Source organism: Vulpes vulpes, chromosome 15 (genome assembly GCF_048418805.1).
Source record: "Vulpes vulpes isolate BD-2025 chromosome 15, VulVul3, whole genome shotgun sequence".
NCBI classification, from domain to species: domain Eukaryota; kingdom Metazoa; phylum Chordata; class Mammalia; order Carnivora; family Canidae; genus Vulpes; species Vulpes vulpes.
In genome coordinates, this window is record NC_132794.1 from 42295497 (window position 1) to 42313224 (window position 17728).

The following is a 17728-nucleotide window of genomic DNA, read 5'->3' on the forward strand; positions in this document are numbered from 1 at the left end:
CTGAGCCACCCCAGCGTCCCCCAGTGGTGCTGTTTTTAGAACCGTCATCGTATTTGGTCAATCATCTAACTCTGCTTCAAGATATCTATATGCAACAACATGTCTCTTAGCCAGATGGGTTAGGTATTGGGTTTCTGACACAGTGGAAAACAACCATCGTTTAGAGAATTAAACTCATCTAAATACACCCACACAAAACGACAGAGAAGATAATTTCATTTCCTTTGATGCTTCATAAGCCATTTACAGAATATTCTCATTTTGAACACATATTCTTGTTTCCCACATGCACATCTCTTTGTCAGACATAGAATATTGACAGATGCAGAATACTGAGCTAAACTAAAATGATCACATCTTGAAAAGTCGCTTACATGAGTTAACTGTCAGTGTCAGCATCCCTGTTTTAGCTCTGCATTTCTCTAGAAAACCGAGTAAGTTCAGACCTCTGGTGCTAGCCAAGGTGGAGCACCCTGCTGCCTCCACATGCTCCCTATTACAACCGTGGCCGTGATATATCAAACATAAGATGACTCAAAGGAGGAAAGAAGAAGGTCACCTGCCTGGGGACTTTGGGACTTGAGAAATAAAATGGTGATGAATCTAGATTTCCTCCCGCCTCCCATATATTCCAGGCTGGGTGCTCTAGTAGCCTGCATCCTGGAACTGCCAAGAGACATGCATATACTAAGCTACAAGAAAAACCTATTCTTTCTAGTCAAAGAACCAATGAAGGAGTAGCCCTGCCGTGGGAACCTTGTTAGCAACCTGCCCTACTCTGGCCAAATATGAATGCATTCATGAGAAAACTGCATCTCTCTCTCCCTAGTTTCAGCCCAGTTCTGCCTACTTGTATTGGTGGGACCAATCTCCCATTTCCTGCCAGTTGGAAGCAGGCAGTGCTCCTCATCTCGCACCGAAGTGGTGTCAGCAGAGTGGTATGAAGGTTCCTTGTGGTGGAACTCTTCTGTATTTCGGTGGCCACAGGAATCTGTGTAGGTGATAAAATCGCCTGGCACTGAATAGACATACAAACATATACGTGAGTGCCTGTGACAAAACCTGATGGTATCTGAATGTGGTTGACGGATTATATCAAGGTCAATTGGCCAGTTGTGATACTGTACTATAGTTACACAAGTTGTTATCATTGGGGGGAAACTGGGTAAAAGTCTATGGGATCTCTGGATTATTTTGTATAATTGCATGTGAATCTACAATTATCTCAAAATATAAATGTATTAAAAATGAACTATACGTTGTGCAAAAAATTAATTTCTTCGAGTTTCCCAGTCAGTTTGATTCTGAATGAATTAGTTCTTAAATCCAGGTGATCATAGTCAATGAAATTTAAATAGTTACACTAAATATATCACATTCCCTATATTTATAGCAGGAGTACTGGCTGGCCCAGTATAGGTCTGGCATGTGGAGTTAGGCGCCGTTGGAGCTGAAGAGGTGCCCATGTCCATGGGCATGTCTGATGAATCAGGTGCTGATGACAGTGGCAAACCGCAGGGTGACGAAAGAGCCCCAGAAGGAGAAGTGATATCTACTTAAGGTGGAACCTGGCAGGGCGAACTCAGCAACAGGACCTGAAGATTGGAGAGGAGGGATGCTTCTGATTAATAGCATGGCAGCTGCTTACGACATCCCAGACTGGGGATCCCTGGGTGGCGCAGCGGTTTGGCGCCTGCCTTTGGCCCAGGGCGCGATTCTGGAGACCCAGAATCGAGTCCCACATCAGGCTCCCGGTGCATGGAGCCTGCTTCTCCCTCTGCCTGTGTCTCTGCCTCTCTCTCTCTCTCTCTCTCTCTCTCTCTCTGTGTGTGACTATCATAAATAAATAAAAATTAAAAAAAAAAAACGACATCCCAGACTGAACTATACCAGGAGCAGGTGAACATTCTGAACCAAAAGGCATATTTTGTAAACAAAGAGAGCTATCTCACAGCATTCGGGACCTAAAGGCCTCAGCTGGGAGCACACGGTAACAGAACAGAATTTAAAGGATGGAAAGTTAGCTTCCTGCTCTGGTCCAGATCCACAGCTGAACAGCGACTAATGCCTAGCCTGAGATGCAGCACCAGAAGATGGCTATGAGGCCTGGATGTTGGCAGCCAGGTGCAAGTGGCCACAGCAATGCAAATGATGGCCAGAGTGGATGGGGCATGGCCACAGCCAGAGTAGTACCATCCATACTTCACCCTGAGTGACTGTAAGACACCCCCCAGGGACTTCTGGAAATGCAAAAGAGTTGGCAACATCAAAAAGGCAGGAGTGTGTGAAAGCAGGGAAGGGGCAGTAATACTCAGTTATACAGATAGGGGTTACTAAGCAAACAAAACTCTCAAGCAAACAAACAAAACGTTCTCAACCTTGGCCGCACATGGGGCTGGGTCGGGGAGAGACAGAGCTAGAGTATGAGGTCTGCCAAGAAAGAGGGGCCCTGGGAAACAGTCAAGGCCTTCAGCTGAGACCCACAATAAACTCCACCTTAAGGGTTAAGACAGATGGACAGTCAACAAACTTTGAGTCAGCTCAATCCCAGGATAGTTTAGAGCAATTGGCCTCACCCTGTCTTCCAAAATCAAAAGTAAGTACCCTCTGGAAGAATATAATATCCTACAGAACTTTAAGTTATCTCTACAGTTTTTCATACACCATGTCTGGTACATAAAATATATATATATATATTCAGGCGATATAAAGAATTCCTATAAATCAAGAAAAAGATAGACAAGTCAGTATAAAAATGGACAGGAGACTTAGAGAGACACTATGCAAAAGAGGGCATCCAAGCGGCCAATCAACATTTGGAAGTGCACTCAGTCTCCATAGCAATAGGAAAATGCAAATAAAAATTAAAATGAGCTGGGGGGCCTGGGTGGCACAGTCCATTAACCCTCTGACTCTTGGGTTTGGCTCAGGTCACCATCTCAGGATCTTGAGGTCAGCCCCACGTGGGGCTTCTTGCTTTATATATATATATATATATATATATGGATTACTTGGCAAAACTACATGATTGAAAACCCACAAGAAAAAAATGGACAATGGAGGAAACTGTCAAAAGATCTGGATACTGAACTTATCTGACATACATGTTATATATGTCCTAAAAAAACTGAGCAATTTGTTGAGGACAAGTGACTTGGGGATTTACCCCAAAGATTCAGATGCAATGAAACGTCGGGACACCTGCACCCCGATGTTTCTATCAGCAATGGCCACAATAGCCAAACTGTGGAAGGAGCCTCGGTGTCCATCGAAAGATGAATGGATAAAGAAGATGTGGTTTATGTATACAATGGAATATTACTCAGCAATTAGAAACGACAAATACCCACCATTTGCTTCAACGTGGATGGAACTGGAGGGTATTATGCTGAGTGAAATAAGTCAGTTGGAGAAGGACAAACAGTGTATGTTCTCATTCATTTGGGGAATATGAATAATAGTGAAAGGGAATATAAAGGAAGGGAGAAGAAATGTTGGGAAATATCAGGAAGGGAGACAGAACATAAAGACTCCTAACTCGGGGAAACGAACTAGGGGTGGTGGAGGGGGAGGAGGGCGGGTGTTGGAGGGGAATGGGTGACGGGCACTGAGGTGGACACTTGACGGGATGAGCACTGGGTGTTTTTCTGTATGTTGGTAAATTGAACACCAATAAAAATTAATTAAAAAAAAAACTGAGCAATATGCTCAAGAAAGTAAATGGCAAAATAGAAAATTTCATCAAAGAATTAGAGTCTGTTAAAAAAAATCACATGAAATTCTAAAACTAAACATAACAAATTAGTAACTCAATAGATGACTTTAAGAGCAGATTGACACAGTTGAAGAGAGGATTAGTGAGTTTTAGGGTCGGTCAGGAGAATATATTCAGATTAAAGCAAAGAGTACGAAAGAATACATGGCTGATTTAACATTTAAAATTCAGTTCAAATAGAATTTAGCAGAATGATCATACGATCCATCCAATATGTGGAAAACACTTTGGATAGAAGTTAACGCCTATTCGTAATAAAAACTCTTAGCAAGCTAGAAATAGAAAAAATCCTTGATCTAATAAAGAGTATCTACAATAAATCTACAGTAACATAATATTTTATCTCTCTTGTTCCCTGAGATTATGAATAAGGCACAGATGTCTGCTATTATCACTTCTATTTTACATTATTCCAGTGCTCCTCAACAGTGCAGTAAGGTAAGAAATATAAGCAAATGGTATACACATTGGAAAGGAAGAAACAAAGCTGTCATTAATTGTGAGTGTAAAAAATACAAAAGGATTTATAGTCAAATTATTTAATTTAGAAAGTCAATATAACAAAGTGAATTAAGGGACAAAATGCAAAAGTTAACTTTATCTCTACATGCTCACAATACACAAGTAAAAAGATAACGTTTGAAATATATCATTTAAAATAGCATCAGAGGGGGGCACCTGGGTGGCTCAGTGGTTGAGCGTCTGCCTTTGGCTCAGGTCATGATCCCAGGGTCCTGGGATCGGGTCCCACGTCGGGGTCCCCACAGGGAGCTTGCTTCTCCCTTTGCCTGTGTCTCTGCTCTCTCTGTGTCTCTCAAAAATAAATAATTTTTTTTAATCTTAAAAAAATAAAATAGCATCAGAAAACATCTGTACTAGGATTAAATCCAATAAAGATATATAAGATCGCTATAGATGAAACTACAAAATATTAGTGCAATAAGTTAAAGAAGACCTAAATAAATGGAGAGATACGTCATATTTATGAGTCAGGATTCAACATTATAACACTGTCAATTCAATGTAAATTGATTTTTAGATTCGATGCAATCTTATCAAATTATTAGGAGTGTGTGTGTGTGTGTGTGTGTGTGTGTGTGTAAATGCTCATTCTAAAATTATATAGGAATGCAAAGGGCCAAGTTGCCTAAGATCACCTTTAAGAACAACAAAGCTGAAGGACTTACACGACTGGATAGCAACAGTTATGATAAAGTCATTATAAAAGAGTGCTGTATTTATGCAAATTTAGACAAATAGTTCAAAAATTGACCACACACAAATGTGGCATTTTGACAAATGCCAACTGGAGCAATACTGAGAAAGTGATGATCTTTTTAATAAATGGTGCTGGATCAGTCAGGTAACCATAATGAAGAAAACAATAAATATTGACCCCCACCTCACACCATACACAAAATTGAATTCTAAGCAAATTGTAGCTTTTAATGGATGAATTTAAAGAATTAAGTTCTTAGAATATAAAATAGGATAATATATCGATTACTTTGGGATTGGCAAATATTTCTTTCTTCCTTAAGATTTTTTTGTTTATTTTTTTGAGAGAGAGAGAAAGCAAAGAGATAGTACACGAGTGAGAGGGAGGGACAACAGAAGGAGGCAGAAGCAGATTTCCTGGTGAGCAGGGAGCCTGCCTATTCCAGGACCCTGGGCTCATGACCTGAGATGAAGGCAGAAGCTTAACCGACTGAGCCCACCCAGGTGCCCCTAAGCAAAGATTTTTTTTAACTTTTTTATTTAAATTCAATTTCCCAACATACAGTATAACACCCAGTGTAGGCAAAGATTTCTCAAACAAAAACACTAACTATAAAGAAATAACAAGAACTTCACTTCAACAAAGAATCTATTAGGGGAGAAAATATTTGCAATACCTACATCCCACAAAGGGCTTAGATTCATTCAGGCGATATAAAGAATTCCTATAAATCAAGAAAAAGATAGACAAGCCAGTATAAAAATGGACAGGAGACTTAGAGAGACACTATGCAAAAGAGGGCATCCAAGCGGCCAATCAACATTTGGAAGTGCACTCAGTCTCCATAGCAATAGGGAAATGCAAATAAAAATTAAAATGAGCTGGGGGGCCTGGGTGGCACAGTCCATTAACCCTCTGACTCTTGGGTCTGGCTCAGGTCACCATCTCAGGATCTTGAGGTCAGCCCCACATGGGGCTTCTTGCTCAGCAGGGAGTGTGCTTGAGAGTCTCTGCCCCTCTCCACCACACTCTCTTACTCTCTAAAATAAATAAAAATAAATCTTAAAAAAATAAAAATTAAATTAAATTCAAATGAGCTGCCATCACAGAGCAGTAGAATGCCTAAAATATAAGACTGACAATACCAAATAGGGTGAAGGAAGTGTCCTGACATCACATTTGCCTCGCTCGCTATCCCTTGTTCTCTATCCCTTGACGTCAGGATTTCACCTCTTTAGCCAGCAGCCTTCCCAATGTAATCTCCAAGACTATCTCTTTCTTTCTCCCGCTTTCTCTCTCTCTGCTCAGAATATCATCTCTAATCTTTCCTGTCAAATCATGTTTCTCCTTTTTTTCCTAATCTCAGTCGCCATTCCCTTTTAAAAGCATTTTCCAACCCAGTGCCAAGCCAACTTGGCTTCCAAAGCAACAAGAAAGTCCTCTCTGTGCCTTCGTCCCCCGCCAGTTCCTGCTTTCCCCAGCTCCCATCTTCTGAGTAGATGCGGGATGCTTGTTCTCTATGCTGCAAATGATAAACCTATGGGCTTCCCTCAGGTGTCTTTAAAGTCCTCTTTGTGTTTACCCTTTCTCTACTTCTGAAATGGAGGCTTCCAAAGGCTGGGAACCGTAGTGTGTATCTCCCCTACAGCCTATTAGTGAGTGACCATTTTGATTGAATAAAGCTAAAAAATAAAAAAGTGAAATGTTTTTAAGAACTTTGTTTTATCCATTTTAAAAAGGAGCAATTATTATATATTCTAGATCTTGATTATTAAGAGTGCTTGTGTGCAGAAAGACCAAACAAACTACAACAAAACCATAAGAATTTGGCCTTGAAAAACAAAGGTTTATGTATCTTCTGAGCAATGAACTGAGAAAGGATTCTTACCCTGTGATGAATTCTGATGTCACATGGAAAAAAAATTAAGGTACATGTAAGCTGGGGAAGGGGAAAAAAAAGATACATAACTTCTGCCACGGGCTTAGGATGCTTACGTATAACAAGGGTCAATACAATGGAAAATAATGCAACCTTGGCCAAAAAAGGAGGGAAAAGTGGGGAGTGTATCTGAGACCTATGCTGGACGTGTCACTCAGGCCTGCCTTCATAGTCAGGTCCAGGTTCCTAGCCTGTGCTGATTTATGGATTTGTTTTTCTAGTAGAAAGTGGGATATGAGTCTCACCTCCAAAGTGAATTTGAGATACTTGATTTAGAAAATTACATGGAAACAGAGATAAAGGGCAACCAACTCACAACCAAACTTCTTTTCATTAAAGTATCAGCAAGCCTTCAAAACCGGTATCTCGTATTTCATATAAATGAAAAGAAAGTCAGATGATACAGGGCCAGGAAAATAAACAGCATGTTTATAATTAGAAGCTCTTTCCAAAGATCTGGTCACGTCTGTGTGTGATAGGATAGAGTACGAGCATTTCATGAGGCACCAGAAGGTAAAAATAAATAAATAAATAAATAAAATCCTCTCTTCAAGGAAAAAGCCCGGCATGATTAGTACCCCTGCTGCCCAGCTGTGCTGCCCCAGGTCCTGGAGTGTCCTGGAGTGGCAGGGAGGGTCTCTGGATATTTGTTTTGCTCCCTTCTCCTCAGATCTGTTCAGCTAATTAGAGACTCCTTTGAGATTATCAAGATATTTATTTTTCCCTCCACCCCAGTAAGGGTAAGCTTATTGTATTATTAATGCACATTATTTGGTTACTTAAATTAGGTTTTCTGCAATTTGATCATCTAAAGCAAAGATTTAAATTGGAACCAAAGTCGGTTGATCCTTTCGGCTGGCTTGAGCTGGTGACGTGATGAAAGAAGGGGCACTGGTGCCATTGCTATTTCTTAATGTCTAGTTTTAGAACAAAGAGACAGAAGAATGCAAACTGGCACAGGGGAGGCATGCTTAGAAGACTACTGAGGAATTTGACAGTGGAGAGAATATTTATTAAGAGGAAAAACATGTATTATTTTTATCAAGTGTCTTTATGCAGGTGACTGTTGCCTGTCCTGTCTCCACAGCAAGAACTCTGCAATGGAAAGACTACATCTCCTAAGACTGATTTGAAAAAAGTGTAAGACAATCCCCCAGGACTTTGTCCAGACAATTTGTGTTGAATAGAGAAAGAGGTTACTATAGGCAGGAGTGGTCAGGGAAGGCTTCCTAGAAGAGGTAGTTTTGGTCTTAAGGTCTGAGTAGAGTGCACCAGGCGGACAGGAAAGAGAAAGGCCTCCCAAACAAGAGGCATGGAAAAAGCAAAGCCACAGAATTGTGAAAGGTCAAGATGCTTTCAATGGAAACTAACGAAAACGGCCTGGCTGGAGCAGAGACATTCAGGGATATAGTTTATTTTTTTTATTTTTTTATTTTTTAGGGATATAGTTTATTAAATATATTTAACAATTTGATCCAAAAGAGAGAGATGCCTTCTAACCGTACGCTTCTTTATCAGAAACTTGTTTTTCAACCAAAGATAATGATAATGTCTAACGCATAAGGGTAGATCTAAGCCACCAGAGCTATCATTATTATTATTTGTTAAAGATTTTATTTATTTATTTATTTATTTATTTATTTATTTATTTATTTTATTTATTTGAGAGAGAGCTAGCATAAGCAGGGGTAGGGAGAGGGACAAGCAGATTCTGCACTGAATGCAGAGCCTGACTTGAGCCTCGATCTCAGGACCCCAAGATCATGACCTGAGCTGAAATCAAGAGTTGGACACCTCACAGATTGAGCCACCCAGGTGTCCCTATCATTATTATTATTAAATGCAATATCCATGTGATTCAGAAAAAGCCCACCCTGGATGAACCACCATCCACCTTATCTAGGTTTATATCCCAACAGATGAAAACTCTCAAGTTTTTTAAGTAAGGGACATCTTACTCCAATGGAGCACCAACTACCCAGTCACCTTTATAGATTTCTCTAGTCAGTTCAGAATTTTATTCTGCGCATTATTTCATACCTTTTCCATCCTCTTTGAACATTCAATGAACTTCCATTCTTGAGATAGACCCGTGAAAAGGAGTTTTAGAAAGTGTCGGATGAATCCTAGTCACTACCAGGAGTTTGAAATAAAAGATCCCTAGCAACATTTTCTAGCCTCATTTTTTAGGAATTCACTTGTCTTTTCCTTTCCTAAATTTCTCCTTCCATAGTTTACACATATTGACTCCACAAATCTTTGATTTGTCTATTCTCCCCCAGTGGTTTGCTGCTAAATTGGCTCTTTGAAAAAAAAAAAAAAAAAAAAAGCCTGGATCTGTATTTTGTTGACTTCTGTAGTATAAATACTTCCACCATGGCCAATTTCAAGCTACCACCAGTTTGAAATATTTTACAACCAACCCGAGAAGCTGGGAGCTTGTTCTAGCTCTCTGGGCTATGTGCCTTGTACTGTGCTCCCTTCCCATTCTTCAGACGCTCTTCCCATGGGCCTCTACTCTCTGGCCTTTGTAGGGATTTTATGCTTGATAATGACAACAGCCAGGATCAGCTGAATGACCTTTTTAAAAAAAAAATTTTTTTTATTTACTTATTCATGAGAGACACACAGAGAGAGAGAGCAGAGATATAGGCAGAGTGAGAAGGAGGCTCCCTGTGGGGAGCCTGATGTGGGACTCAATCCCTGGATCCTGGGATCACTCCCTGAACAGAAGGCAGATGCTCAACCACTAAGCCCCCAGGCGTCCCTCAGCTGAATATCCTTAAATCACTCACCTTAGACCTATGGGCTGCTAAACCACATATTCCCCTATTCCATGTGTTAGGCTCACCTTTCCTCTCATGAAGGTCCACATTTTAACAGTACTGGGTAATGTTAGGGAAGCACAGCAAGCATCAAAAAGCTTCTCTTTTCAACAAAATCCTGGTTCCTTAGCATTCTGGGCATAGTTCTCTTGCACACTCCACAAGAGACAACTCTTATCCCTTATGCACTCCCCTTCAGTGATAAACATTAATGTATATGCAAATATTCAGGTATCTTGTCAAAATGAAGATCCTAATTCACGAGTGAGGTGGGCTCCAAGAGACAGAAGTTTTAACAAGTTCAGAAACCATGTGTGTGCTGCTAGTCCAATGACTATACTTTGAGATCAGACATGATACCCTGTAAGGCCATTCCTAACTCTGGTTGGAGAATACGGTTGCTCATCTAATGGGGAACCTTGATTCTATCTGCCTTTTGGGCAGGGTTTTTCATCTGCACTCAACAGTTCTGAGGATGCTGGTGGTCTCTCCCAGACTTTCAGCTCTGTGGCCCCACTGTCCTCATCTTGTGCCATATCTTGACTCAGTTCTCAACTGCATCCCATCCTGGCAAAGTCAATATCCTCTGCTCCTCACATGTCATCTTCAAAGCATCTTTTTGCTCACCCTTTCTTTCCCCCTAACTCACCTCCCTTTCTAGCTCATTCTCACTTCCCAGGCTGACATTCCCTGCCTCCAGGTCCCCAATCTAGTTTCACCAGTGCTCTTAGCATGCCTGAGTTTTTTATTGGGTCTCTGTGTGGTATTGCTTTTCCATTTGCATTCTCATGTCATTCCATTTATATCTTCAAGAATAGAAGTCACGACTTTTCTCCCGTTTTCCCTCTTCTCTGAGTCATGTAGGTCCCCCCCATGGAAGCAACACTCCTAAGTATCAAGCAGTGTCTTCTGGTGTCTCATCTTCCCTGTTCCTAAGTCCTTCCTTGATTAAGTGATGCATCTTTCTCTATGCTGCAGACTTCTCTTTCCTCTGTACCTAATATAGACCTTAGTCCCTCTCAGCTTCATCATATGAGGGAGCATGGAGTTAAGAGTATAGACATTGGGGTGACAAGGTCTTGCCTGAGCTCAAATTCTACTTTCATCTTTTATTAGATATGCATATTCAGGTAGGTGATATTTTGCCTGTCAAAAACTGTTTCTTTGAAAAAAGGGAATATCATGAACAAACCAATCCCAAGAGTCTCCTAGATTTGGGTGGACACTGGCCCTGGTGGAGACTTCATGGCTTGTGATGGCACTTGCCAGGCAGCTACAGTCTCATATAGTGGTTGGCCCATTTATTTTTTAATCATGAGGAATTTAGAGTAGCTCAGCATCAAGCAGAACCTCATATCCATGTTCTATTAATAGTGCCTGGTTCCTGGCTTGATTCTTGGAACCTTTTTGCCCAGATCCAGTACTGGTTTTGTCCTCGTAAGTTGCTGAATAATGTTGTACTTTCTTCTCCTGAGTCCTCCCATTCATTTATTTACCTACTGTATATCTGCTAGTATTCTAGAAACAAAGGTTTAAATCTTCCTCTTGAGTCCTATTTCAAGCCTGAGTCCCCCTCCTTCCACAGCCAGATTTCCCTAATGACAACTACTGAGCACGTGACACCTCTTATCACTCCAGGTGAGGATTCCCTCTCCACTAGAAGCAACAGTTCAAGATATCAACACACTCCATGATGGAAAGTCTTCAAGAAAGATGCAACTCATCTAGGCACTGGATGGAACAATGTGTTATGCCCATAGAGAAGAGACAGAGCAAGATCAGCTTCAGTTATGGGTACTGGTCCCTCGTGGCCAGCAGATCTCATCCTGTAGCTGATGCAGGGAGATGGTCTGCATGAATCCTTCTCATGCTGCGGGTCAAGGACCTGATTCCCTCCCTACCAGGAATAAATATAATAGTGGGGTTGACCAGGTGCTGTATGACATACAGACTTAAGCAGAACAATGAAGGCATATTTATTCTAAAATAGGAAAAGATATTCCCACATGATGTGATTGGCTCAGCACAAGCTGTAGGTACTCTTTATCTCCTGGTAAGAGGTCTTCCAGGGCCAAGGCCTATTCTTACATGACCCTCCAGGACTTGAAAGACCACATGCCAATGATTGCCTTTCTCCATGACTATCTCCCAGAATCATAAGATTCTTAAAGTTGAAGGAGGTCTTCAGGGTCATTCCATCTACTTCCCCATCCATACAATTTGCCCATTGTCTATCATATAGAATTTGGCTGCCTGGCATCACAATGCTGCCCCATTAGCTACCCAATTCCTATGCCATGTCTCACCGAACCCACCCAGCTACCAGCCATCTATGCATCTGGTGAAAACAGTAAGCTCACTCTCTGCTCCTCCTCATTCAACAGACAGCCGCATCTTCTGGTGCAGTGCCAGCTGCATCCCTGAGACACGATGGTGAAGGTTGGAGTGAACGGATTTGGCCATTTTGGGGGCCTGGTCACCAGGGCTGCTTTTAACTCTGGCAGAGTGGATATTGTCTCCATCAATGACCCCTTCATTAACCTCAACTACATGGTGTACATGTTCCAGTATGATTCTACCCACGGCAAATTCCACCACACGGTCAAGGCTGAGAACGGGAAACTTGTCACCAATGGGAAGTCCATCTCCATCTTCCAGGAGCGAGATCCCGCCAACATCAAGTGGGGTAATGCTGGTGCTGAGTATGTTGTGGAGTACACTGGGGTCTTCACCACCATGGAGAAGGCTGGGGCTCACTTGAAGGGCAGGGCCAAGAGGGTCATACTCTCTGCTCCTTCTGCTGGTGCCCCCATGTTTGTGATGGGCGTGAACCACGAGAAGTATGACAACTCCCTCAAGATTGTCAATGCCTCCTGCACCACCAACTGCTTGGCTTCTCTGGCCAAAGTCATCCATGACCACCCCGGCATCGTAGAGGGCCTCATTACCACCATCCATGCCATCACTGCTACCCAGAAGACCATGGACGGCCCCTCTGGGAAGCTGTGGCATGACGGCCGAGGGACTGCCCAGAACATCATCTCTGCTTCCACTGGTGCCACCAAGGCTATGGGAAAGGTCATCCCTGAGCTGAACAGGAAGCTCATTGGCATGGCCTTCCGTGTCCCCATCCCCAATGTGTCAGTTGTGGATCTGACCTGCCGCCTGGAGAAAGCTGCCAAATTTGACGACATCAAGAAGGTGGTGAAGCAGGCATCAGAGGCCACCCTCAAGGGCATCCTGGTCTACACTGAGGACCAGGTTGTCTCCTGTGACTTCAACAGTGACACCTACTCTTCCACCTTCGACGCCGGGGCTGGCATTGCCCTCAATGACCACTTCGTCAAGCTCATTTCCTGGTCTGACAATGAGTTCAGCTATAGCAACCGGGTGGTGGATCTCATGGTCCACATGGCCTCCAAGGAGTAAGAGCCCCTTGGACGACCAGCCCAGTGAGAACAAGAGGAAGAGAGAGGCCCTCAGCTGCTGGGGAGTCCCTGCCCCAACTTAATCCCCCAACACACTGAGAGAATCTCCTGACCTTCAATTTACATCCCAGACTTCCTAAGGAAGGGGAGGGGTTTGGGGAGCCCTACCTTGTCATGTACCATCAATAAAGTATACTGTACCCAGCCAAGAAAAACCCCCAAAAACGAAAACAAATACCACTAGGCTGAAATTCTGACACAGGAGAGATTGAATACGCAGATAGGCAACGATAAGGCCATATATGACAACAGGACACTAGCCCACAATTTCTGCAGCAGCCAATCCAGGAAACTAAATCTCAGCCTATGTCACAATAAGTCCAGAATGACTGGGTCTTGGTCAGTGACTACCAACTCCCCTATTTTTTTTTTTATATCCCTGTTTCCAATTCAGAACCAATCAGAGTTTGCTAAATATGCTTTCCAAACCAACTTCATAAGATGGCCCACTTCTGGTTAGCTAGCCTCTAGCTTTCCTATGCCCAAACACTCCAATCAGAGCACTTCTGAAGACTTCTCTCTATTAGACTATAAAGCTTTTCCATTCCCCCACCTGCTTTGAGTCTCTGCCAAATGCCAGTGAAGGTGGCTGACTCCCTCCCTATAGCTAGCTGTGGATAAATAGTGTCTGTTTGTTCTTATTTGGGTGGTCTTCGTTTGTTTCTATACATTAGTGGACAACAAGTTAAACGAATTTGCAATCATCTCATAGGTTACGGACCTTGTGAAATGAAACCTATAACTAAAGCATCTTAAAAGTAGTCTGAGGGGAGTAGAAGTGCATTTTTAGATTTCTTCCCAGATTCATGAAGTCGTAATTGACTTAACACATTGCATTTGTTTAAGATTTACAACATAATGATTTGATGATGGTATATGTTGCAAAATGATTATCATAGTAAGTTTGGTTAACATCCATCACCTCACATAGTTATGATTTTTTTTCTTGTGATGAGAACTTCTAAGGTCTAATCTCTTAGCAACTCTCAGATATACAATACAGTGTTGTTGACTATAGTAAAGATTGCATATTTGAAAGTAATGTACATTACATCCACAGAATTTTTTTTATCATTTAACTGGAAATTTGTATCTTTCGACTACCTTCACTTATTTCCCCCACCTACACCCCTGTTTCTGGACTTCCAATCTGTTCTCTGTTTCTGTGAGTTCAGATTTTTAAAATTCCACACAAAATTGAAATCATATAGTACTTGTCTTTGTATGTCTGATTTATTTCACTTATCATTAATGCCCTCAAACTCCATCATGCTGCAAATGACAGGAATTCCTTTTTATGGCTGAATAATATTTCATTGTATAACTATACTGCATTTTCTTTATCCATTCATCTATCGATGGAGACTTAGGCTATTTCCATGTCTTGACTATGTGAATGATGCTACCATGAGCATGAGGGTGCATATATCTCTTCAAGATAGTGATTTAATTTCCTTCAGATATGTATCCAGATGTGGAATTGCTGGATTATATTATAGTTCTTTTTTTTTTATTTTTTTGAGGGATGTTCATACTGTTTTCTATAGTGGCTGCACCAATCTACATTCCCATCAACAGGGCACAAGGGTTCTGTTTCCTCTACAATCTCTCCAACACTTGTTATCTCTTTTATTTTGGATAATAACCATTCTAACAGGTGTGAAGTGATCTTGTTGTAGTTACGATTTGTCTGATAATTAGTTAACGTTGAGCAACTTTGGATGTACCTGTTGGATATTTGTATGTCTTTTTTGGAAACTGGCTATTAAGTTCCTCTTCCTGTTCTTTTAAAAAAAATGATTCATTTATTTATGTGAGTGGAGGGGTGAAGAAGGGATAGAGGGAGAGGGAGAGAAATCCTCAAGTGGACTCCTTGCTGAGGGTGCAGCCTGACTAGGCTACATCCCAGACCCCTGAGATCATGACCTGAGCTGAAATCAAGTGGGACACTCAACCAACTGAGCCATCCAGATGCCCCTCTTCTCCCTATTTTTTAATTGGATTTGTTTTTTTGCTGTTTTTGTTTATTTGTTTTGCTATTTAGTTGTATAGAACTGCATTTAAAAATTATTTAAGTTGTATAGAAATTTATGGTAATGTGAATAGCCATACAGCAGAGAAAATTTGGCTAGTGGTAAAACGAAAGAAAAAGACACATGCTGTTTCTGAAGGATATGCTATATACCACCAAGCCAGATTAAACATAAGGATAATATTTTTGTAATATAGATTATAAAACTGGCAAAGAGATAAATTCTAGTAAAAGACGTAACTATGAAATATCTGCTAGAAATCAAATTCTTTTCAAAGTAGGGAATCAGATGCATTTCCACTTGCTTTGCTAATAAAACTATAAAACCCAAAGATTGTGTGGAAAAGGGGAGGAATCAAAGCTAATAGTTACCTTCTTCTTAGAAAGTTTTGAAAATATGGTAATAACTGAATGAATTGAGTTGAAGTGAACTGGAGAATGCTCAGATTTGCAAGCAACAGACTAGGAAAAATAGCTGGATCTAGGCAACGTTTTTCTACAATAGTCTTATAAAAATTAGTTCAATCACCGTTAGAGATTTAACAGCCCATTTTTTTCTTCTACTGAACATTACAGCTAAAAATGTCCTTACATTTACATACAAAGCAGTGAGGTGTAAAGTCATGTTATTTTAGCATATGGTCCTATTTCTGCAATGCTAATTTGGTAGATATTTTAGGCAGTTAGTGCAAACACTGAAATAAGAAAATCTATCACCTACATTCTACAACAGTTATAGTTCCCACTTAGAGTTAATGTTTTCAAATTGTCCGCACTTCATTTTAATCAACTTTTATTTTCTATTTTCTTATTATCACTTTACTGAGTCAACGTATGAAGTTTGTATTTAAAAAACAATGTTGCTCATGATTTCAGTAGCTTAGTAATCAGTTCTCTCTAACTAGATGGAAAGAAATTAATCTCGAGATCAGGGACCAAATCTTAAAGGTCACCCAAATGCATCTCTCAGCATGCATACATTCCCGAATTTCAGCTATAATTGCACTTTAATGTAACAGCTACAGATATGAAGAGAAGATATTACAAAAAGCACCTTAGGTCACATCTGCACTAAGCAAATTACTAGCATTCTCGACTGAGTTATTTTTTTCACTGAAAGATCAAAATTATTCTATTTTTTTGGACAGGTAAATACAGTTCACCAAAAAAATATTTGCAATCATTAAATAAATATCTAGCTGTCAACTATGCATAAGAACTGTGCTTGCTACTATAAAACAGGCTGAAGATGAAAAATTTGTTTTCCAAGTTGCTCAAGTTTTAAAATATATTATCTATAAATGTTTCTCTTAAAGGCATTCAATCTATGTATCTTAGAATGCCATAAAAATGGCTACGGTTTTGTTCATTTGGTGCAAGTTCTGTGAAACTTAGGCCAAACCAATTCTACTTTTTATTTTTTAAATTTTTTTCCAATTCTACTTTTTAAAAAAATTAAATATTTCTCCAATATGTTTTTTGGGGGCTTAAGTTATCTGAAAAATATGTTTGAAGCAGTGCCCAGAAAGCACAACCAGACAAACAGAAAACATTCATTTTGTGAATAGTTTCCTGCTTATTTAGTATGTGGGCAGCTGGGTATCTGATGAAATGCACATTAAGGTATCAAAGTCTCCATCAAAGTCTCAGTCCTAAAAAAAAAAAACAAAAACAAAAAAAAAAACAAAGTCTCAGTCCTGTGTGTGTGCGCACAGTACTTCCAGGACTGGGAGGCTATTGACTGTGAAATGCACCATGGATTCAGGAACAGAAATTTGGTGAAAAAAAGAAACCACTCTATAAAATGTGTACTTTGTTATAAATATTAAAATAAAGAGAAAGGTACATGTCAGAATGCAGATAATTTAATATTATCATAAACACATGCATATATATAATCAATTTTTCTCCTAGCATTTCTCTCTCTCTCTCTCTATATATATATATATATAGATATATCGAGAGAAATATCTGTTAATGTTGTTCTTTCTCTTTCACACACACACACATACACACACAAACACACACATCACCTAAGTCGGAAAACCTCCACATCACAGTAAATATATTTCAGTTTCACATCCTGACTAACACATGCCATCAGTAGAAGCACACTTCTCACCTAAGTGACGCAATTACACAGTTTGGGTGCCATTTATCACGCTTTAAATATTATGGTGCAAACGATGATTTCAGTGTGACAATATCATGCAGAATTTTAATTTATGGCACTTGGGAAATTCCCAAAGTATGTGAAAAGCTTCTAAATATCACATGTGCACATGATGACTAAGTATAAATAACAAAGAACGATCTTATTGATTTTCATTGTGTTTAACAGTATTTAAATTATATCACAAATGAAACTGCATTATTTCTGTTTTGAATTATATAATTTAAATTATTTAGGGCCAATCACTTTCTAAAACTCATAAAGTAAAGAGGTTATA

General features: G+C 40.3%; 1 protein-coding gene across 1 annotated transcript; it reads left to right on the forward strand.

Annotated features, from left to right (window-relative positions):
* The first annotated feature begins 12188 nt into the window (after window positions 1-12188).
* On the forward strand, window positions 12189-13286 carry LOC112919802 (glyceraldehyde-3-phosphate dehydrogenase-like). The gene has a single exon (XM_025998323.2). The coding sequence runs from the start codon at window positions 12189-12191 to the stop codon at window positions 13185-13187; it is 999 nt and encodes a 332-aa protein (XP_025854108.2). The 3' UTR covers window positions 13188-13286.
* Window positions 13287-17728: the final 4442 nt, after the last annotated feature.

Bases quoted from the DNA above. Each gene is read 5' to 3' on its own strand.
- LOC112919802 (XM_025998323.2), top strand. From the start codon at position 12,189: ATGGTGAAGGTTGGAGTGAACGGATTTGGCCATTTTGGGGGCCTGGTC.